The sequence below is a fragment of the Cinclus cinclus genome, chromosome 22 (assembly GCF_963662255.1).
Source record: "Cinclus cinclus chromosome 22, bCinCin1.1, whole genome shotgun sequence".
Taxonomy (NCBI): domain Eukaryota; kingdom Metazoa; phylum Chordata; class Aves; order Passeriformes; family Cinclidae; genus Cinclus; species Cinclus cinclus.
Window position 1 is genome coordinate 3,957,685 of NC_085067.1, and position 23,057 is coordinate 3,980,741.

General features: G+C 42.7%; 2 protein-coding genes across 2 annotated transcripts in view; one reads left to right on the forward strand and one right to left on the reverse strand.

Moving 5' to 3' along the window:
- EFCAB5 (EF-hand calcium binding domain 5) overlaps nt 1-3,667 on the reverse strand; it is a 28,979-nt gene extending 25,312 nt beyond the window's left edge. The window contains exon 1 of the mRNA XM_062506934.1: nt 3,186-3,667. Coding sequence (XP_062362918.1) covers nt 3,186-3,667 — 482 coding nt within the window. The remainder of the gene's footprint in view (nt 1-3,185) is intronic.
- Nucleotides 3,668-10,809: 7,142 nt separating this feature from the next.
- Nucleotides 10,810-23,057, forward strand: part of SSH2 (slingshot protein phosphatase 2) — a 90,874-nt gene continuing 78,626 nt past the window's right edge. Inside the window, exon 1 of the mRNA XM_062507252.1 lies at nt 10,810-10,887. Within this exon, the coding sequence (XP_062363236.1) occupies nt 10,825-10,887 (63 nt within the window). The 5' untranslated portion in view covers nt 10,810-10,824. The remainder of the gene's footprint in view (nt 10,888-23,057) is intronic.

The window sequence follows — 23,057 nt, forward strand, 5'->3', positions numbered from 1 at the left end:
AACAGAAAGATCTGTTTTATATGTCACAGCAATACATTTTGATCACAGTCAGTTTTATCACAAGGTCCTTGTTCTTCATGGCCATTTATCACAGAGGTTTCTTAATGAACCATTTGGTTCCTTAATCGATGGTGGGCATTGCACAAGTGCTGCTAAGGCAGCTCAGCCTCAGGCACTTTGATAGCAGGGGAAGGGTAAAATATTTCCCCATCTTCTGACTCCTTCCCAGAGAAGAGAAGAGAAGAGAAGAGAAGAGAAGAGAAGAGAAGAGAAGAGAAGAGAAGAGAAGAGAAGAGAAGAGAAGAGAAGAGAAGAGAAGAGAAGAGAAGAGAAGAGAAGAGAAGAGAAGAGAAGAGAAGAGAAGAGAAGAGAAGAGAAGAGAAGAGAAGAGAAGAGAAGAGAGAAGAGAAGAGAAGAGAAGAGAAGAGAAGAGAAGAGAAGAGAAGAGAAGAGAAGAGAAGAGAAGAGAAGAGAAGAGAAGAGAAGAGAAGAGAAGAGAAGAGAAGAGAAGAGAAGAGAAGAGAAGAGAAGAGAAGAGAAGAGAAGAGAAGGAATGCAGCAGGTACCAACATAAGTGGACAAACAAATTTTTCTTCAATGTGTGCTGCAGCAGAAAAAGAAAACCAGACCATTTGTAGAGGTAACTCCTCCTCTGGAGCTGTCTGCAGTCTGGAAACAGAGCCTGGGCTGTGCTCAGAAATGCCAAGGTGCTCTAGCAATTAATTTGGGCACTGTCCAGCACAAGTTACATTTTGTGCTGCACCTGCACTGGGCTGCAGTTTTGTGTTCATTTCTAGGGTCCTAAAACTGGGCAGCTGTATCCCCTGCCTGATGTCCCTCAGACAGGAACAACAGCACAAGGCACTCACTGCAAAGTGAGCTCATTTCGGATCAGATCTTTCCAGAAGAGATGAGATGGCAGCAAGGTGACTTCTCTCTGCAGAACCAAACGTGTTTCCTCAGGAAGAGAGCTGCCTGCCTCCCACACAAGGATGGGTGACTCAGCCTGAAGGACTCCCATCCCTGGACAAAGGCTCTGTTTCAGGTGTCAGTCCATGTGCATAAGGAATTTCTCCCATCTGTTCTCCTTCCTGCCTTGACTCCCAGTCAGGTGGCAGTTAAGGAAAAACTGAAGGAAGTCCAAGAGAGCTCACTGAGTCTAGGCAAGTGTTAGATGGGACCTGTGGTGAACCCTGCCTTGCCTGAAGTAATGCCAAGGTTCTCGGGATCTTAATTTGGGCCAGAATTTAATTCCTCACCTTTCTGGTGCTTTATGTGAGAGGTACTGAGCATGAACTGGTATTACTCTTGTAAAAATTCTGGCCTGTTTGAAATCCAGTGACTCACATAAGGAGTCTCACTTCTGTGTGGTGTTGTTAAAATCCTGTGTTGCTGTGATTTAAGAATCTCATGCAAATCCCACAATACAGCCATCACAAATATGTAAATCCAGAGCTGCTGTGAATGTAAATCCCATGATACTACTACCAGTGGATATGCAAAACCTGCTACAGCCATGATTACGGAACCCCCCTGGCAATGCTGTCTATGGAGATATTTATTTCTGTAAGTCTTGATAGTCACTTCCTTTGACTCAGCTCTGAGAGCTACAAATTGAGAACCTGTCTCCAAATGTAAAGATGGGCTTAACAGCCAAGGTCAAGATAAAAGGTCATGAGCAGCCAACACTTTGCATTCAACAGCAAAATCTGTCCTCTCTAGAAACAAGCTCCGATTTGCAATGAAAGCCAAGAGTATTTTAGAAGGGGAAAATAAGCCCATAAAACAGAACCAAAGTCCAGTCAAAACCCCCAGAATATTTTATGTATTTTAGTTAAATTACTTTTTCAAAATAGAACTGAGATATGGTCCTGCATCCAGGTGTCCCTCTATGAAGCAACAGGAATGATAAAACTGTTCCCACAGCAAAGGTGTGGCAAGGCTGACATCCTAAACATCCCCCCGAGAACAACCTGTGCTTGAGTGAAAATGCACTAAAAGACATATTTCCCTAGCTCATTTGTTTCAGTAGACCAACATTTTAAAAATAGAAAATAAAACTGAAATTACCAGTGACTGTATGAAATTCACTTCTCACACTGCTTTGTTGTATTCACATCAGGCATGTTCCTACAAACTGCAGCAGTATGTTTAATGGAAATGTGGAGACAGAAACTCAGATAGATAGACTTAACATATCCTTTTAAGCAGTATAATACTGGGAACTTCAATTGTCTTCATTTAGGGTTTATGCATAAGCCATCTCAACATTTTGCTTCCTGAATTCCTGACACTGAAACCAATTTTCAAGGTGTATGCACTATTTATGCAAATAGAGAGTCATTCAAAGAGAAGTCATTATTCTACAAACACAGATACAGAATAAAGTGATCTAGTAGTGAATGAGTAATTTTGACATTAATCACAATCACCTCTGGATCATCTCTGAACTGAAAAGTTCACATCTATATTTTCCTGAACAGAGCAATGAAAAGAAAGCATTATTGTTCATCTAATGCTCTCACATTCTAGGCTTAGCATTTTGTGAAGTGCTATGGAACCCTGTTCCAATATTCATTAAGTATTGCACTAAAGCAAACAGCCTAAAAATAAGCAACAGAACAAAATACAAAACAGTTTCTACTTTAAAAGGAAAAACAGAATATAAAAGGAAAGCCTTAATAAAAATCCCAGGAGGAGTTTCTACAATGTGCCAGGACAACATTGTTGGCTTGGTCAAGAGAAATCATCCTGAAGGAGGAAAAAGATTATGTTTTTATTAAGTTTGGAAGGCTAGAGAAGATATGATCTGAAGAGTCTCCAGACTTTTGATACTGCCACCTGTCCCAAAGAGCTGCTGTCACTAAGCTAGACCGGTTTGGAAGCAGTTTGCATTGCTCATGTGTAATTAAGATAGAGTCTAAGAAGGAATTATATCCTTGTGAAGGGCAAAATATTGCCTTAAACAGGAATAACTAGTGTTTCATTTCGTGGGCCATGTTCTGGCATTTGTCCTGCTTCTCAAGTTTTTATGGGACAAATACCATCCCTAGCACTGCACTCCACAAGGTGTGTTTTGCTCAAGATTCTGCCAGCCAGGCTTCAGGGACACCATTCCTTTTGTAAAACAGAGACCAAGACACCAGCTCTGGCCTTGTGACCAGCCACACTGTCAGTGCTCTCACCTCTGTGATGTTGTGCCTTGCCTCAAAGACTTGAGCTCTTCTGAAACCACCTGAATTTCTCTCGGGTACGGGCCTGGTTTTGTAGGAACATTATACTGAGGGTTATGCCTCATCAGGTATTCTCCAAGATAATTAATGGGGTTAAATCTGGTTGGTTCTTGGTCTGATACAAGCACATGGTTTCTTTCCACTTCCATTAGCAAATTTGCTACTCCTGGGATTAATGTAGGGAGGAGGCTGTCGAGCAGATAGATGCGAGTATCGAGTGTCTCCTTCTCCTCATTGTACCACTCTCTGGCCAGCCAGTCCCCGGGTTCTCTCCTCCTCACCTTTGCTTCTTCTGCCTTTTGTGCTTGAACCAACCTCACCTTTTTCTCCTGCAGACTCAGACACCTTTGTTGTACCTTTTCAAGAAAACACTCTTTCCATGTAGTGTAATTACTAGGACATGGCAGTTCATCACCACCCTGGTTGCTTTCCATCTCTGTTGCAGTCCCATCCTTATGTCCAAGTTCAGGATCTGATTCTTCCAGCTGAGCAGCCATACCTCAATAACTGTGACATAGGAAAAAAAGCAGCTGTTATATAATGCCAAAAGATGCAGCAGTGCCCTAACAGATAATACAGGAATAGTCTATTGTTCTTCATTAACTAATATTTTTTCTATGTTCCTTTTTTATTCTGTTACTGCTGCTTTGTACTCTTAAATAAATACAGAGCCTTTGCTTCAAAGATCAGTAAATGATTTATAAAGATTAATTATGTATCACAACAGCCCTTGGAGACAGAGCAACTAAATGAGTGTGTTCCTTTCTTAGGGCAGAAGAAACTGAGACACAAAAGGGGAATGATTAATTCTAGGTCACTTAGAGACTCAGAAACCAAGCAGTGAACAGTGCTTGGAACTTGTCCCCCAGTTCCAACTAGTGGAATCCTCTCACCCCCCAGCATATTAATTTTGTTTAGGTCCATTCCCTGCCTCCAGGAAATCCAGTGGATATGACACAAAGGAAGCAAGTAATGGAAAATTCCAGATACCCAGGAGCAAGATTCCTCTACATGCTTTCTCTCCTTTCTGAGGCTGTGAAGAACAGTGAAGAAGTTTGTCCCACAAACTACTTAACTTCAACTGTGGCAACTGTTTTTTGCTCTGAACATTTTGTTAAGATAACAAGGACACAGGTGTATGTATGCATGCATATCCTTTCTATAGAAAAGATAAACCTATACCATGGATCCTATGATTAAGTTGTTCACAAGCACTTTATGTTGTAGATCACTCTGTAAAAGAATATTCTATTTATGATTTCAAGAACTTCACTACTCAAAATGTTCATTCTGTGAAATATCAGGAAGAAACTGAGCTGCTCACAAGGCACAATTTGAAAAATGCTCCTATATGTCTCCATGCATAACTGTCTGCATTTGGAATGGGATTTACACACACACAGAATGGAAACAGAAAACTGGCTACTACTTGATTAAAAGCATGAAAAATCAGCTGCACACTGCAAATCCCCCAGCACAGTGTTAAACAACAGCAAGGAAATGGTGATATTAAAAAATAATCTAACACCATTCCAAATTAGAAATGAAACTCCACTCTGAACTTGTTGCCACACTACCCTCTTCAAGTTATATTTAAAAGTGCTTTTCATTGAGGCCTTTCAGTATCCATAGCAATAGCATTGCTTTTGATATGTATTGCTCTTCCTGTTTAAGCATTTGTAGCTGTTCTGAAGCTGTTCAGCCTTCCAGGAAATGCATAAATGTGATCTACAGCCCTACTGGCACACAAATTTAATTATGAATATGTTGACCTTCTGGTTCATTAACACTGTTGGAGTACAAATACTGCCTGGATGGGGGGAATACTTCACAGCACTAAATTTCTAGGTTTGTTTTCTCAATGGGCTTGTTGGCATCTTCTAGTAATTTTTTTCCAAATGTCCATTTATGCTGGGAATGGGATGGATTTCTGGCTCAGGCTGCCTACCTGACCCACAGAGAAGGTTTTAGGTTGGCAGTTGGTTTTGCCACCAAAGGATGTGATCTAGAAAGGAATCTGGATTTACACTGATGGAAAGGGAAACCTGTCCACTCTGTGGAATTGTTCCTTGCTTAGGTGTTCTTTTCAATAAACTGTAAAACCAGACTCCTTGGTTCAAAGCAGGGTGTTAACCAAATGTTCTGGTCACATTCCAAATCAGCTGGTTTTGTTGTGCCAAAATAAACTGTTCTTGTAGTTTCAAATACTTATGTTATTTCTTAAACATTCTTTATGAAACCCTCTGCAGTTTCTGTGCAATGTTAAAGTGACAACTGCACTCTCCTTCATGAGGTGGCTGTTTCTGAAGGATAATTAATATGTTTTCTACACTGCTCTCAACCTTTTGTTAGGATGGTTTTAAGGATTAGTAAATGTTTGTAAGGATCTCCATGTCCCTGACCAAAACAAAACATGAAACAACCAGTGTGACTGTTCTGTCTCAATTCCATGGCATCCACGTATTTCCAGGAATGGAAGCAGAGCATGGAGAACTGTGCCCAGTGCTTTAATGCAGTACAGATGAAGAAGACTAACAGGGTATGGAAGAACAAACACAAAAAATAAACAACAAAGGAATGTTACAATCAGCACATGAAATTTGGGATTTGTGGAGGATTACAGAGACACACAATGGGTAAGACTCCATTGGCTCAGAACTTTCAGTGCTAATTTTCATTAGTTGAGAATTTGGCCCATAAGGAAGAATTTCTCCACTGAAAGGGTGGTCAGGCATTGGAAGGGATGGAGCTAGGATCCTTGGAAGTGTTCAAGAAACAACTGGACATGGCATTCAGTGCCCTGGTCACATTGACATCGTGGTGTTTGGTCAAATGCTGGATTCAACGATCTTGGAGGTCTTTTTCAAACTTAATCATTCTGTGAGTCTATGATTTTACAATAATATTGAGAACTCTCAGGGCCTATGGCATTCCCAAATGGAGCCCAAATAGCAGCAAGCATGGAGCATGGAGGCAAGCTCTAGAAACATGCAGGAAATTTGAAGTGTGATATAAAGTTTCCTGTAAGCCTTTGTTCAAGCTGAAGGCAAGATAAGCTTTCCATTATTTAGTAGGATGCCACTTCTCCATCTCCTTTTCTGTGAGAAAAATACTCTTGCTGGAATCCCTGCAGGTACAGAAAGATTCTCTCTGTGTTTTCTGTATAAAACCCAAATCTGCTCATAAACAATATTCTTATGGTTTCATTGTTATTCTATTTGAGAATTTTGATGGGTGGAATAAAGCCAGGAAAGACTAAAGTTTATTTAGGTAAATATTTTTGAGGTGTTTGAGCTATAAAAGTCCTTTCAAAAACAAAGTCCAATCTTTTTGGCATTCTAATGCTCAGAAATAATTTTGCCTTTCCCTCATGTGTTTCATAGAGCATATTTATGTCATCAGAAAAAGCCCAATACCCTTTTCATACATTACCTTTTCAATACAATTAAAATTTAAAAGCATTTTCTCCTTTGCTTTCTGAAGCTTTGAAGAACTGTTTTTCTTACCTGTGGAGCAGGTATCAAAATAGATCTTATTCCTCCTGCATTCAAAGTGGCTTTGCAAATCAACAGGAACTTAATGTCCATCTGTTCTCAACCATTAAAAATCTTGATGTGAATTAGGGATTTCTCAGACTTGCTGTGGAGCTGGGCTGTGAGTTTTACTCCTCTGTGTGTTTGCAGTTGCTAAGCAATAATCCCAAAGGTTGCTATGTCTTTCCACTATCAGAATTGCTGTAGGTTCTTTTGGCTTTGGCACAGCCCAACAGACTCTTCTGTACTGAACTTAGAACATTGCATTACATGACTGAAAATAAAATAAAATAAAATAAGGACTATGAATAGCAACAGAGAACATTAAGGGCACACATTGAGAGAGAATCCACAGGTGCCAGTGACAGGTTGCCTTCAGATTTAAGGTTCACATAGTCCAGAACTGTCTCAAGTCCATTACCAGCTCAAGGGAGGACTATGCTAACCAGATGTGAGGATCTCAGACATAAAAAGAAATTAATTACAAACTCAATTTAAACATTTTCAGTCTTTCTTGTGTTGCTTTGAAGAGCTTTGCAGGAAAGGCACACAAGAACTAATGAGCGGGGAGTGCACGGTGCCATTTTGTCAGACTGCTTTTAAACCTGAATCTAAAGGAATTTGATGAATCCCTTTTCATAATCTCTCCTACATTCTTTGAAGAATAACATGACAGGGAAAGGAGGAGGCAAAAGACAAACACTCTACGACAGGCATTCTGCACTCATTTACATGAATGTAAATCAGGTGCCTGTTCAGCAATTCCCATGGGTTAGGCACAACTTCCAGCTGAGAAACTTATAGCAATTTCTGCCAGGAAATGAGGTTTATCCAATGCTGTTTCTTTCTTTGTATTTTATACTGGAAGTGGCAAAACCTTAGGACTCCCTACCTGCAGGAAAACTGAACTGTGGCTTTATCTATGGTATTTTTCATTGAAACAGCTGCAAGGTGCCTTGCCCTTTTTAGTCTTCATTTCATGGGATAGCCTGTAAGAAACATTGACATAGAGGTCAACTTTCATGTGAAAAATACACTGTAATAAATTATCAGTTCTTTGCTATTTATTTGGAGAAATGTATCAGAAGGAAATATGCTAACTACAGTGCATTTCCAAGATGTGTTGAAGTCTAGCATCAATTATGTTAACAAAATGAAGCAGAAAATTAGTGCACAGGAGTAATTTAAAATGAGGCTTTAAACTGGATTGTGCACTTTTTCCTCAAAGCAGTTTGCACATGATTAATTCCTGTTATCTCTTCTCCCAGGTGGGCTTGGTTTTTCCCCTTTGCAATTCAGAATTCTGTTGCTATTATGATTAACTTACAAAACTTTTTGAGAATGAAACATAAATTAAAAAAAAGGTGATTTTTTTCAACCCCCAAACAAGAATGCACAACTAGAACTTAGAAGGATGGATTGAAACAGCTCTATTTTTATTTTTCTGGAAGTGAAATCCCGTGGGTTAAGCAAACCTTTAATTGTACCCTAACTTGGCTGCTATCCCTTAATGTTTTTGCTAAACAAAGTGTATTCTTTTATTATGCCACCAAATACTTGCACTGTTGACAAAATAATGGGCTGAATATGTCATCACAGATGTTTTGCTGGAATTGCCTCTTCTATATTTTCTTTTTTTTCTGTGTAAGATACATTTTGGGAGCACTCTGTTGTCTTTTGCAGCTGATGCCAAGATTATGCAATAAAAGCTCTAACATGTAGTAATAATAAGTTGTGTTAGCCAGGGAAATGTTTGCAGTGTATTAAATAGTCAGTTTTGGAAATGTGTACAAAACCAGCTCATGTACAGCTCCAGTTCTTTTAAATGCTACCCTGGGCTGAAGCAGCAGGTGCTGACCACAGTGCTGCCAGCACAGGAAAGAATAAGGCCACAGACTTCCAGTCTGTTTTTTGTACCAGCCCTGATGCTGTGACCACAGCCTGCCCTCTAATTGCTCTTTTCAATCCCAATACATCTGCCTTATAGCTTCCTTCTCCACACTTAAATTCTGCTGCTAAAATAAAACTGCACATGCAAATTACACCTTTCTAGAGGCTAGAGTACTATCACAATTTGTGGTTGTTGTAGCTAATAACTGATATGTTGGACTTTTAGTGAACTGTAGATAGCAATTCCTTTGTTTACCTGTGGTAAATGTTTTTTTAAAAGTGTTTGCTGTTCAAATACCTGTAAGATCTACAGGGTGTATGAAAATTACACAAAAGACTACTTTGGAACCTGGTTTAAATAATCATTTCTTGATAGTAATCCCTGCATGACTTGATCAAAATCCAGAATCCCCTCCCAGTCTCAGGTGAGAGAACTGCTACAATACTCTGGGAACTTTAGTCTTCTGTCCATCCTCTCTATCACTGCAGACATATCTGAGCATGAGCTATGGGCCTGAAAACAACCCTATTATTTGCATGTTCAAGACTCTGGCTTGCTGTGCAGCCTACTCTGCAAACTCAGTTTACAGAGCCTGTCCTCCATGCCTTGTCCTCCATCCTCACCCATCTACCAGAAGGTAAAATGCCCCACTAGCAAGCCTGACTTCTTCATTGCAGCCAAGCCCAGCTACAGGAGCCTCCCTGATCATTATTTTATCTGGGGAATAATCTAGAGAGAGACCATGTGGTTTCTCCAGTTCTTAAATTTACAGGGAAAAAGTGCTGTCAGCTGAGGAACAGAATGTAGCAGCATCAGCCATGTGCTTAAATGGAATCTATGGGTTGATACACACTCCTGACAAAGAGTTTAATGCTCAGAACAGTCATATATAATCATGTAATCATGATTACAACAATCATATGTAATGTTGTCATTCAATAACCAAGATAATTCTTGATCCCAGTCACCTCCTACTCATGAATTTTGTAGATTCTTGATCCGAAATACTTCCTTCCCATGAATTTGGTGACACCAGGCTGAAACTGAAAAGCAAATTAAATTTAATAGCACTTGACCCTTTGATAGCTCTTCAGACCCCCAAACACCAAACAGCTCTGCATCTTTGAATGTCTGAATGCCTAAGATGCAATCATTAGACTTGTTTTTTAGTGTTTGGGTATGCGCATTGATGTACAAAGAGGTGGATTTCATTATGGAGTTACTATTGCTGCCTAATCCAAGGAAAAGCCACATTACGTGACCATTAATGCCAACGTGCACCAGGGGTTGCCATTATCACTCACTATCACGGCTCCCAGTGGGATGGGATTCCACAAACCATCACCAACCAGGAGGCACACTGAGGATGCCCTGCTGACATACATTAATAAAAGCCACCTATGAGGCTGAGGAACCCTTCAGCAGCCGGGGGGAGAATGCCGGGGCACCTCCAATCCCTCAGGGATGGAATGAGGAATACCAAGGCCCTCCTGCCCATTGTAGCCCCCTCAGGGATGAAGTGGGGATGCCAGGCCCCCCCCCGCCCATTATAGCCCCATTATGGACCCGGATGGGGACGCAGGCCCCCCCCCCCCGCCCATTGTAGCCCCTCAGGGATGAAGTGGGGATGCCAGGACCCCCCTGCCCATTGTAGCCCCCTCAGGGACCGGGATGCCAGGACCCCCCTGCCCATTACAGCCTCCTCAGGGACTGGGTTAAGGATGTCAAGCCCCTCCAGCCCATCGCAGCCCTCTCACGGAGCGGAGTGAGGATGTCGAGGTCCCCCAGCCCATCGCACCCCCTCAGAGATCGAGAGAAGGATGTCGGTCCCTCCCGTCCATCGCAGCCCCCTCAGGGACCGGGACTGGAGGTGTCGGGACCCCTCAGGGGCCGCCGGCGCCGCGGGGGTTAAAGCAGCGCGGCCGCCAGGGGGAGGCGCCCCGCGCGCGCTGACAGCCGGCGCGTGCGCGCTGGCGCCTCATTGTGCCCGGCCGGCCCGGCCCCGCCGCGCCTCAGTCGGCGAGAGGCCGCGGGCGCGCGCGGAGCTGCTGCCGCTGCCGCCCCCTGCGGCCGCCGCCGCCACCTCCGCTCCGCTTCCCTCCCCTGTCCCCGCCATGGAGTGAGCCCCCCGCCGGACGGCCGGACGGGGGGGCCCCGCCGCGCCTCGATGGCTCTGGTCACGGTGCAGCGCTCGCCTACCCCCAGCGCCACCTCCAGCCCCTGCGCCTCGGTGAGTCCCGGCGGGCGCTGAGGGCAGCGCGGGGCTCGGCGGCCGTTGGGGTCCAGCGCGCGGCGCTGCGCATGCGCCACGCCCCCTCCGCCTCACCCCCCGGTGCCGCCGGTGTCCGGGCCGGGGGCGATGCGGGCCCGCGGTGCCCGGGAACGGGGCTCACACACCCCTGGGCTGTGGCCTGCTGACAGCCGAGGGGACGGGCGGGGGTCCCGGTGCCCCTCAGCAGGCCTGGGCTGGGGCAGGGCAGCTCCCTCCCAGCCCTCGTGGTATCGCAGGGTCCCGGTCATACCCAGCTCCTCTGTGAAGGATGGGGCGGCGCGGGGCTGTCCATAAACCCGCCCGGTTTATTCTGTGTTCATTGTATGCGGTGGGAGAGGCGGGAAACGTGTGTGGAAACGACCTGACTCGGTTGGGGCTCCGGCCGTGCTCAGCTGATCTCCTCTGACAGCACCCTCTGGGTATCCCCAGTGCCCGCCTCTGCTTTTGCGGGCAGCTAAGGTGATTTTCTCCCCCTTTTTTTAGAACGGTGCATCTAATCTTCAATAGGCTGTGTCAGACCCCGGAGAGACACAGAACGGCCAGATTCCAAATCCCTGAGTGAGATGTGCAGCAGGACAGATGCTTCCATTGCTGCCCTGGGTTGGGCAGGTGGCTCCGAAGGCTTCTGCCTTTCCATGCTCTTTAAACTTGGCTGTTGTTTTGTTTGTTGTTTGTACTTATCTATTATAAACCCCTGCATGTTAACCCCTTAAGCTGCTGCCTACCCCCTATGTGCCGTTTCTGATGTAGTCAAGGATGAGAATGAAAATAGCTTTGCTTTCAGTTCTGTACACGTAGTTCTAAGTTAGCATTTATCCTTAAAAAACCTCATGCATTATCGCACTGCTGTTGTGCCTGGTTTGCAAATGTTTGGAGGAAGAGAACAGTTGAAATCCCAGTGGCTTCCATCCTCAGTGGGGGGGGGGGGACTGAAAAAGCATACTACTCTGAAAATATTTCTTGTTGTGTTAGGTAACCTTTTCTGAAACCAGATCAGCTACTTGACAGGTCCTGCCTGCCCCAATGGCATTTTAGCTGTCAGAACACTTACCTCTATTTTTCCCTGTCTTTCATTCACATGTCTCTCCTAAAGTATGTTTACTTAGCAACACAGATTAATTTTGCTTATACTTACCTGCTATAAATATTAATGTGCTGCATTACTTCAGAGATTTCTTCCCCCTCTGACTTCCCTTTCCACTATTCCTTTTCTCATATATTTATAGCATTGAATGCATCTAGTGAGGATAGGTCTCTCTTGGCATCTTCCTTCTTTCTCCCACTTGGATGCATCTTCCTTCTTTCTCCTGCCTGGATGCATAGACCCTCCCTTTGTTAAATATTTTATATGAACAATTAGTTACATTCTCTAAAGCTTTTCCATCTGCAACAGCCATGCTGTTTCCCAGCCAGTTAATTTAAATTGAAACCGTGCTGATATTTGGATACTACTTAGTTGTTAAATATAAAAACAACTCCCCGTGGAGCCGGATAAATCCAGAGGGTGCAGCCTTGGGTTTATGTATCTGTATTCCCTTTCTCCCATGTTATGGAAGTGTATTCTGTACTAGAAATAAGTGTGTGGCATATTCCTGGCCTGGTTTTGGGCCTTGTAATTACTTCTGCTTTCTTAGACTTCTCTTGCAGTGTAAAGTGAACTTGATTTTCATCACGATCTTAACTGCTATTGTTTGAACACTTCTGCATTTCCTGTTGCAACTTCCTAACCACACTTCAGGATTGGGCTGGCCTTTTAGCTTCTTAGATATCTGGGGTGGGTTGTTTCTCCCTCCTTCTGTTACAGCTCATTCATGTTCCTCCTTTGCCACAAACTTCTTGCTTCGTAATGAAAACTTTAGTATCGTTTCAGATGATTCTCCTTGCTCAGTTGCTGGGGGTTTGTGAGCAGGGCAGACACATTTTTAGTCCTTAAGAAAGAAGGCTTTGTTCCTAAGCCTGCCATACTTTCCATTCTGATGGGTCCCTGTCAACCTGCAGCAGGTAGACTTGGTTCTTTCAGTTTTAAGTCAAATTCGTTGAAACAATCTGTTGTGAACTGATGGTAGCTTCCTTTGACTGTCTCCAAGTCTTTTAAATGAAAGCTCATCTTGCTCAATAATTTTATCAATAGTATAAGGGTCTGTCTTTGCTGTTTCTGAGCAAAGATTGGTAACTGGTGGAACTTAGCTGCTTCAACTTGTGGGCAAGGGAAGAGCATGTCAGTGTGCAAGTATATGGCTATGTCTAATTCTGTTTCCAGGTCACTAAGAATTTTGAGGACAGAAATGGATTCTCTTTTTAAATTATTTGATATCTTTTTGCTTCAGAAATAAACTTCTCAGACAAGGAGAAAGGGTGAAATTAGTGTCCTCAAACTGGATTTTTTGCATTAAGTGTGCCCTATAAACTGTTATAATTGGCTCTTAGGGATTCAGGGGAATAGCTGATCTGAATCACTCTGAAATTGGATGGCTTTTATTTATAGCTTTTTATCTTGTTCTCATTGCCACAGAGCATCTCACGAGCATTCATTTCAGTGTAGTTCATGCAAAGTGTTGATTATACATTTACAGCCCTCTGGTTGCTTGATGACTTGTAAAATTCCTGTAATTGTCTGTCCAGACTTTTGCTGTTTGTTTTGGCCTTTGGTTATGCAGTCACTCTTGAGAAGTAAGACTGCAGCCTTCAGTCCTTACAGCAGAACAGTTGTCTTCTGATGTGTCATGTTAGCAGAAAGTGGTGGCAGACAGGACTGTGCTACAGTAAAATACAAAGATGCCATGAGGTCCTTGGTGCTAATGCTGATGGATTGTTCAGTGCAGTTCTTAGCAGATAATTACCTGTATTGGAAGTAATCTATTGGAACTTGGCCTTTTAAAGTATGTTTGATGCACAGTTACCAAAAAATTGTATCTGTAATTTCTGGAAAGTGTTATTTTCCTTTTTATTTTATTATATCTCTTTCCTGGGAAGTGAAGAAACTGGGCAGGCAATCTGGCCCTGTCTGCTCTCGCAGTTCACTTGTCTTCCCTACCCTGAGGGAGACAATATGCTTTTATTGCAAGGGACCAACTGACCCAAAAAGAGAATATACTGGATATAAATTGCTCTAAAATGCACAGTTTGGGAAAAAAAATATGTAAAGCAAATTAAAACCTAAACCATTGGACTTCCCCTCCCTAATCCCAGGAGAACAGCTTGAGCAGGAAGTAGAGTCCTGGAAATGTGTTTGGGAGTGTCTGTCATGTGATTGGGAGCTCCTTGCTGGTACAGCGAACAGGGAATATTTTCCCTACTTCTTTATGGGGAATCTAAATATAACATTTCTCTACCCCTGGTTTTGTAATTGCTGTTAATGTGGTCATTGTGAGTTTACTTAATCATTGATAAATGTAGTCTATCTCACATAGAGCTTATTTTTCTATTTTCCTTTTTTTTAATGAATTAAGATCTTGATTGCTGCTGCATGGCTAAGGTTATGGTGAGTTGATTTTTGGAGGGAACTACAATGTAACTGGGTGATCAGAAGCTTCTTATGAAATATTTAGTAAAGTTAGGAATGCGTAATATTTAAAGATGCTCTGATCAGTACATATCATCTTTTGTTTCTTGGTTTTCTCCAGCTGATGTCTTTCAGGTGTAGCCAGAGCTCATTCTGAAAACTGAAGTTTTCAGAAGCAGTGTCTCAGAAGAATGAGCTGATTCCTGCTTTGTAGTGCCCTACAGGTACCTGTTTCCTCTGGTGCCAGCTGTCAGCATTTGGGAGATAAAACTGTTCAGTGAGGTGATTTGTAACTTCCTGTCTTTCAAACTTCTCCTTCTCCTGAAAGCCTTGTGAGGGAACCAGGAGGCCTTCACCTCTTGCTGGGTGTGATGCTGTGTTGTTAAAAGATGATTTCTCTGCAGCTGGACAAAACCAGGCTGTTGGAGCACGGATAATTTTGTGTGTGTAAATGCATTCATGTGTGATGAGACTCCCCAGTTCCTAAAACAGTTTGATGGTTAAACACTGACAGAAGACCTGTCCTTCTCTGGAGTATCTGCTGCCTGTTGTATTCATGTTTACCAGGTTTCCTCTAGGATCTGCATGTAATGCAATGTCCCCTTAGAGTTGAGAACAGTATTTGCAGCTGAGAAGGAGGATGATGACAGTGGAATTGGAGCCTCATTGAGAACCACAGAGAAACATTCTTAAAACTTGCAGAGTGTGGGAAAAAAATCTTAATCTTTATTTAAGAGATCTAACTCCTTTTGTAGCATATCTCAATGATAGCTTGATTTCAGTTTTCACTTCTTGAGTTCCAGTGGTACATAAATTCTTGTGTTTCGAAAAGGAGCTTGTAATATGAAAATTCAAACAGCTTGTGATTCTGTAATGAGTCATTATCTGACCAGTATTGATCCTCGTTGTTTAAGAAATGAAAATAAGTTGAAAAGGGCAGGGTACAGTAGCATCTACAGTCGATCTGGGAGCCAATGACATGTTTATTTAAGTGGAAAATGCTATTTTGAGCGGAGACTGCCATCCACAAAGCAGTCTACTGGAAATATTTTAGTGTAAGAAAGCTGCCTTTATGCAGGAGTAATGCCTGAGGATTTCCAGTTACTGGAAAAAATCCTGAAAGATCTAAAGCTGTAACTCTTCTGTCTTGGGAAATGAAAAAGAAAAAAAAAAAAGGAAAATAGCCTTTGGGCAGCTTAGCTCAGAGTAGCTGCTCCCTGATCACAGCCTGCAGCTCAGGGTTTCATTCTTCAGTCACAACAAACCACATCCTCCCAGGACCAGCTGAAGGGAGGGGGCTCTTTGTAGGCTTTGCAGTCTTGGTGTCTGACTCTTGCTGATGCCATTAGCAAGAAGTACAAATGGAGCTGCTGGTCTGTGACCACTGCTGCCTTCATATGACCTGGCCCTGCCACTCAAGAGCACTTGGCTGGTCAGCTGCCTGCTCCAGGTGTTCCAGCTGTTTAGTTCAGCCTCTGAATTAAAGATATCTCCACTACAGCCATTTTTTTTGCCTGATCGTCCTTTTAATTTGATTATTAGGTAGTGACAATGAAACTCATATCTTTTGTGTAAAAGGGGAATCTTGGAAGCAGCAGAGGAAAGAGGTGATACCCATTGGAAGTAGTCAGTGATTTAAGCAAGGCACACTTTGTTTTTTGCATTTTAGCTGGAAGCTGTTCCTCTGGAGCTCTCTGTTTAAAGGGATAAAAAAAATTATGAGGGCTAAAAGCCATTTTTGCATTTCTGAGTTGGGCCATATAAATTGATAAAATTACTGTCAACCCGCCCATCTGCAAAATGTCATACCACAATACTGCAATATCACAGTGTGTGTGTTGATGTGATTTAGTCAGCATTTGGGCAGGCTTCTGTATATAGGGGTTTGAATGTGTCAATAGCTTTTTGCCCAAATAGAATTCCTCTGAATATGCATCTTATCAGCGTTGCTCATTGCAGGCTGCTCTCCTCTCGGAAGGCAGAAAGCGTTGCTGTGAGATGAGTCAGGCAGTTGAACAGCTTGTTGCTTCCATGGTGAGACGCACCCTTGCTGTGCATGCCAGCGATCGTGAAACTCCTGGCAAATGCCCTGTGACGTGAACTCCTTATGGCCCCGGTAAATGGAACGCCCCTGGCACTCGGCGTTGTGCTTGTGGCTCCTCGCCGCTTCTGGGTGCGCTGCTCCTCCTGCTGCACCTCCTCCTCCTCCCAAGGGACTCCTAAACTGAGGTTTCATGGAAATGATGAAGTTACCGCATTGGTCGGGGCTATTTCAGGGTGAAATTACTGGGGAACTTATGGCCACAGTGTAAACTTCTCGTATTGAAGTAATCAAAGACATTAATCTGACCTATTTTGAAAGAAGTGTTTTATCACAGATCGTACTGTCCCTGTACTGAGCTCATTCCAGAGCTCAGGAGGTGGCTTTGATGCTTGAGCTTTCCACTGCTCTACCAGTGGAGAAGCACAGGAGATCTTGAAGTAAATTCCAGAGATGTTGTCTCAGGAGTTGGACTGCAACTTCTGACTGAATTAAGTATCCAAAAAGTGAATTTTAATGTGGAAAGCCAGTCCTGTTCCAGGGAACTGTGTCTGTCCTATTCTCACTGGCTGCTACCATGTCCCTTCTGTTTTGATGTACAGAACTATTATATTTAAAATTGTAGGAAGAACTTTTAAGACTTGTTCAACTGGCTTGGTTGAACTGGCTTCCTCAGCTGACATCTGAGAAGTGTGTACATTAGGATTCTTCAGAAAAAAACCCGGAAACAAAACATGTCATGCTTTTCATCTCTACCCTTTTTACAGGTTGATGAGAGGGAGGGAAAGATCATGTGCCTTGCATGTGTAAAATGCTTTGCTTTTCAAAGGAGAGCTGGTTGGTAGTTAGAGGTAGTCTGACTCTTCTGAGTGGTGCAGGATCAACCCTTTCACTCAGTCCATTTAAAAATGGAGTTTCTCACAGGTCTGAAGCTCCTGAGTGGACTGCAGAGTCAGCTGATGTCTGTGAGCTTCTTGAAGAGAGCAGGTATCCTTTGGAACCTGCTGTTCCCTTGCAGTAGTTGTGAGTTCTGGAGCATCTTCAAGAGGAAAAAGGGTGTCACACTGGAAATTTAGCTCATGAGTTGCTGTGGGGCAGGCAGGGAAGTGACTCAGCTCTCTGACCTACAGACACGAGCTAAACCTAGGTACAAGAGGAAGTGCTAGGTGGTGAGATAAAGGTGTTTCTGGAATAAGGATTGATTCTTTTTTTGTTGTTCTTTGTGTCTGTTGTTGTCTTTCTGGTTTTGTTTTCCTTTCCCCAATCCTCCTCAACAGTTTTAAATAGTTTAAAGACAAACAGCTCTGGGCATGTTCTTCAGAGATGCTGTAACCACTGCATTTAAATACAGTGCTTCAAGATGTGGTAGGAAACAGCTACCTAGGTCTAGGTGCTGTATTGTCTTCCTGAGTGAAGTGCAAACCTTGAAATGACAGTCCTCCCCTTTGCCCATTCACATTGCAGAATGGTTGACAACAATTTAATTCACTCTCTGACCAAATATTTTTCTTATGTAACGTCTAATGAATTTCCTTACTGGAAGTTTGCTCTGGTTTGTGTGGGTTTTTTTTCTTTTTTTCTTTTCTTTTTTTTTCAGCTGAGTTGTGCTTATGTGGGAGAGCAAGCTTGTGGCTTCAAGAAGTGAAGTGAGAAAGGACAACTTTACACCATTTTGTTCTTTGTGGTGTTTCTTCCTCCTTTTGGTTGGGCAGCAGTTAATAAAATGTGTAAACCTGAATTCCACCTCTTAATGAATGTTGAGACAGCAGCTACCCCTGTAGTGTGGATTGAGTTTAATATTACATAAACTTGTCAGGACAGTTGCACACGGGAGTCAAATATTAATATATTATCTCTTGCTTTTAGTGTTTGCCTGCCACTGCATCCCTCAGCACTTTGCTGTGTGGCTGCCTTGGTGCTGGGAGGGAATTGTCCTTCTGTGCAGCTTCTGCTCTGCTCCTGAATCTCAAATAAGAGACTATCAGGGAAAACCAATATGAGCAGAGCATATTTTCAGCCCCCTTCCCAAAAGTTGGGCATGGCTGTAGGATACTTTAAGGCAAGGGAAATATTACAAGTTAATGTTTATAGTATGAGTGGAATGGAGTTTGCACAGTCTCAGTGGGTGAAATGAGTATTTTTCACATACACTTTATAGATCCTTGGTTTCAACTTGTGCTTCATGCTGCAAAGATAACTGTGCCACATGCTTCTGCAACCCACACTTCTGGTCCTTGAAGTGGAATTTTTCTCCCTTACACACAAACCAGAAACTGCTCTGGTGGGAAGGAAGCTCTGTTTAACTTAGATCTGTTCACGTTGACCATACATGGCTGAGACAGTTATTTTGGGGCAGTTTCTGTCTGCTTCTCATATGACTGAGAAAGTTTAAACTTGACTTTGGCCTGACGAGAAGGGAAAAGTTTGAGAACATTTTTCAGTATTTGAGGAGAAGATGGCATGAGCCAAAATAAATTTTTAAGCTTGAGCACTTGTTCACATTTTAGTCATGAATTTGAGAAGTGCCCTATTTAAAAAGTAAAGTAATAAAACCCAACAATACCAAAACTGAACAGCCCCACAAAACCCAACCCAAAATTACTCAGCTTGTTTAAATTTTAAACTTGCAAGTTTGTTTTTAGGGCAGATGAGCACAGAATGCCTTGAGCCAAAGGGAGTACATGACAGAGACAGCTTGAGGTGAGAAGTGATCTGCCTGTGTCAGAATTTCGTTTGCTCTCTGGGAAGTGGGACATCCTGGACACACTATCTCACCCTCCTTAAACTTCACTTTGTTGCTGAATTTTCTGCATATGCTGTGGGAGATGCTGAAGAGCCCTGAAGGGTGAGAGATACCAGCAGGGTTTTAGTGGAGACTTTTCTGGGGGCAGGTGGGGAGTGATTTCCTGGCTGAGTGCTGATAGTTTGTTGCTCTTGGTGGCTTGGCACAGGTTCAGTGCTCTGTGTGGTATGGAAGCACTCTGTAAAGCATGAGAACTTCCTGCTGTGATAAGGAACCAGCAGTTCTTCCAACAGGTGCAGTCTTTAGCTGCAGTCCTGAAGATGTAAGAGGAATGTTTGCTGTCACGGGCCTTCAGTATTGTCAATCTCAAACTGAGTCTGGCCTGAACAGTTCAGCAGGCAGAGCTTTGCTTTTTGCCTTGCACTGCTATGATAAGAGAATTATGAGGGAAAGCTGTGTTCAAGAATCTCTAATCCATGATGGTGGCTGTGACTGAAATGAATAATCTTACTTTAAATGGTGCTCTAAACCACTAAAGCTTTTTAAATATTAATTTTGTTCATTTGTTTCCTAATAAAAGGCTTTTATTCATTAAATCTCTATTTATTTATTAACCTGACAAACTAATAGCAAGCTCTCTTCTTTCAGTGTATGCATGTGACATATCACAATTCTGCCTGTCACCATAATAAGAACTTCATTCATCTGCCTTAAAATGTCATTGATAACAACCTGGCAGTGGCCCAGCTTGGAGCAAGTTAACTACAAAAGACTGCATTGTAAACCTTTCTGAGAGTACATGCTACATTAAGTCTAAAATTAAAAAAAAAAAAAGAGAGAAATGTGCAGAAAGAGAGAAATGTACAGGCTCGTCTGAACGTCATACAACTGCCAAATAGCTTCAAACCTCTGAAAAAATGGAATTCTGTACAGAGGAATTCTGGCTGCAGATGGGTTAGTTTGGAATGAAGGATGCATTCTTCTCACTTTAAAATCTTCGGGGTGCACTGAATTTAGAAGCCTCATTTCAAAATGAGGGGGAATGCCTTGCTGAACCACAAGCAGCTAAATAAGAGCTTGGACATGTAAGGATCTTGTTATTTCCTTTAGTCTTGTCTTTATGTGACCAGGATAAAAGCTACAGTCTGAAAATAGTCACATGCTTCTGGAGTTAACTGCAAGAAATACTCTGAGTTTTTCTTGGTTATAGAAACCTTCCCTGACCCTATCTGCAGCCTGTGCACCTATTTATCTACCCATAAGTTCAGAGTGCAAGGAGGAACTACACTACAGTTCAAATATCTGCTTACTGCCAGCTCCTCTGGAGGACCTGAGCTGCTCCTTGCTCTGCAGTCCTATGGATGGGCTTCATGTTCATGGAGGTTTAGGGCTTCTTCCCTTTGACTCTGCTGTTCTTAAAACTATTACAAATTGAATTAGTAGCCTGGGTGAGGATGAACTGATGTGTCCATGAAACCGATGCAAAGTTTGTGAACTCCATGGAGAGAAGCTCTCAGGGATGTTTAAAATGGTCTGTGTCGTGTGCTGCATGTGAGAGCTGTGGGATTTGGTACAGCCCCTGGCTAGACTAGGCAGTCTCACTGAACAATTTAACAGCTGAGTTGACCGTGAAGCTTTAAAACATCTTCATCCAAGGTTTTCTGGGAGCACTCTAAGCATGCATTAAATACCACGGTTCTCATCCTACATTCGAGACATGGCAAAGGCTTGGGCAGTGTGGGGAAGGGCTTGCTCACAACTGATGGGTTTACAGGGACTGCAAGAGTCTTTAAAAACTAAAAACCCAAACCCTGCAATTTCATGCTGCTTCACTTCTGTGGTTTTTGTTTTGTCTCTTTCTTAAGTATAGTGTATGGACAGCGCCATGGGTTAGGGAACACTTCAGCTTCATCTTCAGAGAGTTTTCGTATGTAGCCTTCTGCTGAAGTCAATGGGTGTGGAGGTAAGCAGTGCCGTGCTTTCTGACAACATCACTGCCACCCACTCTGCAGCCTGATGCACACAAGCACTCCTTGTATTTGAGCATTGTTTTTCTCCAAAAAAGTCGCATGTGGTTGCACAATAAAGACACGGCTTATTTGTGTAATGCAAATCTGTTCCCCCTTGTTGGTACAAAGTGCAAGCAGCGAGCATCAAAGTGTGGAGACTTCACAGATCCTGCATGAACACTTGCCACTGAACTTCAGTGACATCCTGCATTATGTCAGAATAAAAGATGACATCACAGTTGGTCTGTGAGTGAATGGGATTTGAACTCAGGGTTGAATGTTGCTGCCTGGAGCATTTGTGCAACTGATGCTCAACACCCTTTGCTCTGCTACTGTTTGTTTGGTTATGTATTTTTACAGCTGCTGAATTTAGTTTCTCAAAGGTTAATTATTTTATTAGGAACCAGTCTGAATTGGAGTTTCCTGTTTCCTTGTCTTTCTGTTGATTTCCTTTTCTGTTGAAACACAACTTTCTCTGTTGAAACAACTCAGTTGCTGCACTCTTCAGTTTCCGTCTAGTGACTTGAAGTGTCTGAAATGGCCTGATATTCTCACAGAGATATTGACAGTGGGGTCTGGTGTGACTAAATTGTTGTGATAAAACAAAAATTCATTGGTTGATGCTGTTGAAATCCGCTGACTTTTCTATGCTCCTAATAGAAGGCTTTACAATATCCAGCTGCAGGCTGATCCTCTCCAAGCATGTGACACTGACATCAGTCCTAGAAGTGAGGCCTTGAACTGCCTCCAAAAAATGAGCTCATCGGGTAATATTCAATGCACTGATTTAGCAAAATATTAATTAATTTGATTAATTAATATTAATCACCTGTACATACTGTTTGAAACATGGGAGTTAATTCCAGTTTTAGTTGCTACTGTTCCAGATACCAGTGTTATAAAGATCCTGTTGATAGGACACTGTGCTCCCAGTGTATGCTGGGACCTGGGCTTGGCAGAGCCTATCTCTAATTGCCACTAATTTGTTCTAAGACTTGCCAGTTTCTTGACTTTTCTTCCCCCTGCAACCCTCCCAATAAGCTGCAGGGAATAAGACAAGATTCTGTTGTCAAGCCATCTGTCTAAAGCCACTCATAAAACTTGCTTAATTTTCTTGTGGCTCCCTTGACTTTTTTAAATGGCTGTGTAAAAAGACAGCCATGTGCTTTCCCAGAAGTTTGGGTAGTAGTGGTCCATCTTCATTTTGACCTGCCCGACGCCAAAGCTGAGGGACCATAATGAGATTAAACCCTGGCAGAAGGGGCCTGGAGGATTCTTCCCCTCCTGTAGCTTGAGGTCAGCAGTAACTGCAGACTTCCTCTTACAGCCCACACAAAGAGCATGGATTCAGGCAACATTGGTCTGAGGGTGACCCCAAATACTGCCTATTATTTTATAAATGTGAAGAAGTTTTTTATTTGCCTTTAATTACAGTAGTAGCACATTCTAGATGCAACTGTCCAAGCACATCAGTATGTGTCTGATTATTTGAAACATGGGCATAAGAGAAACAGTTTGTTAGAAGGGTTTGTGTGCATTTTTGCAGAAACAGCTTTGTCTTCCTCCCCCTACTCGATATTTTCTGCCTGTTACTGCACATTGCAGGATTGTTAGTTTTGGATGCTGTTTCCCTCTGAACACAACTCTTTATGAAGCTGTCCATAATGTTGCTCTTTTCTTTTAAGAAACACTGCTGCTAACTTAAGGCAGAGGAAGATGCTATGTGTTACAGGGTTGTAATGATGCCTGAATTGCAAACTGTTGTGCAACTAAAGAATGGTATTGTGCAAAACAGAATGGAAAAACTGCTGCTGATGAGCAGAGAGAGTTGAG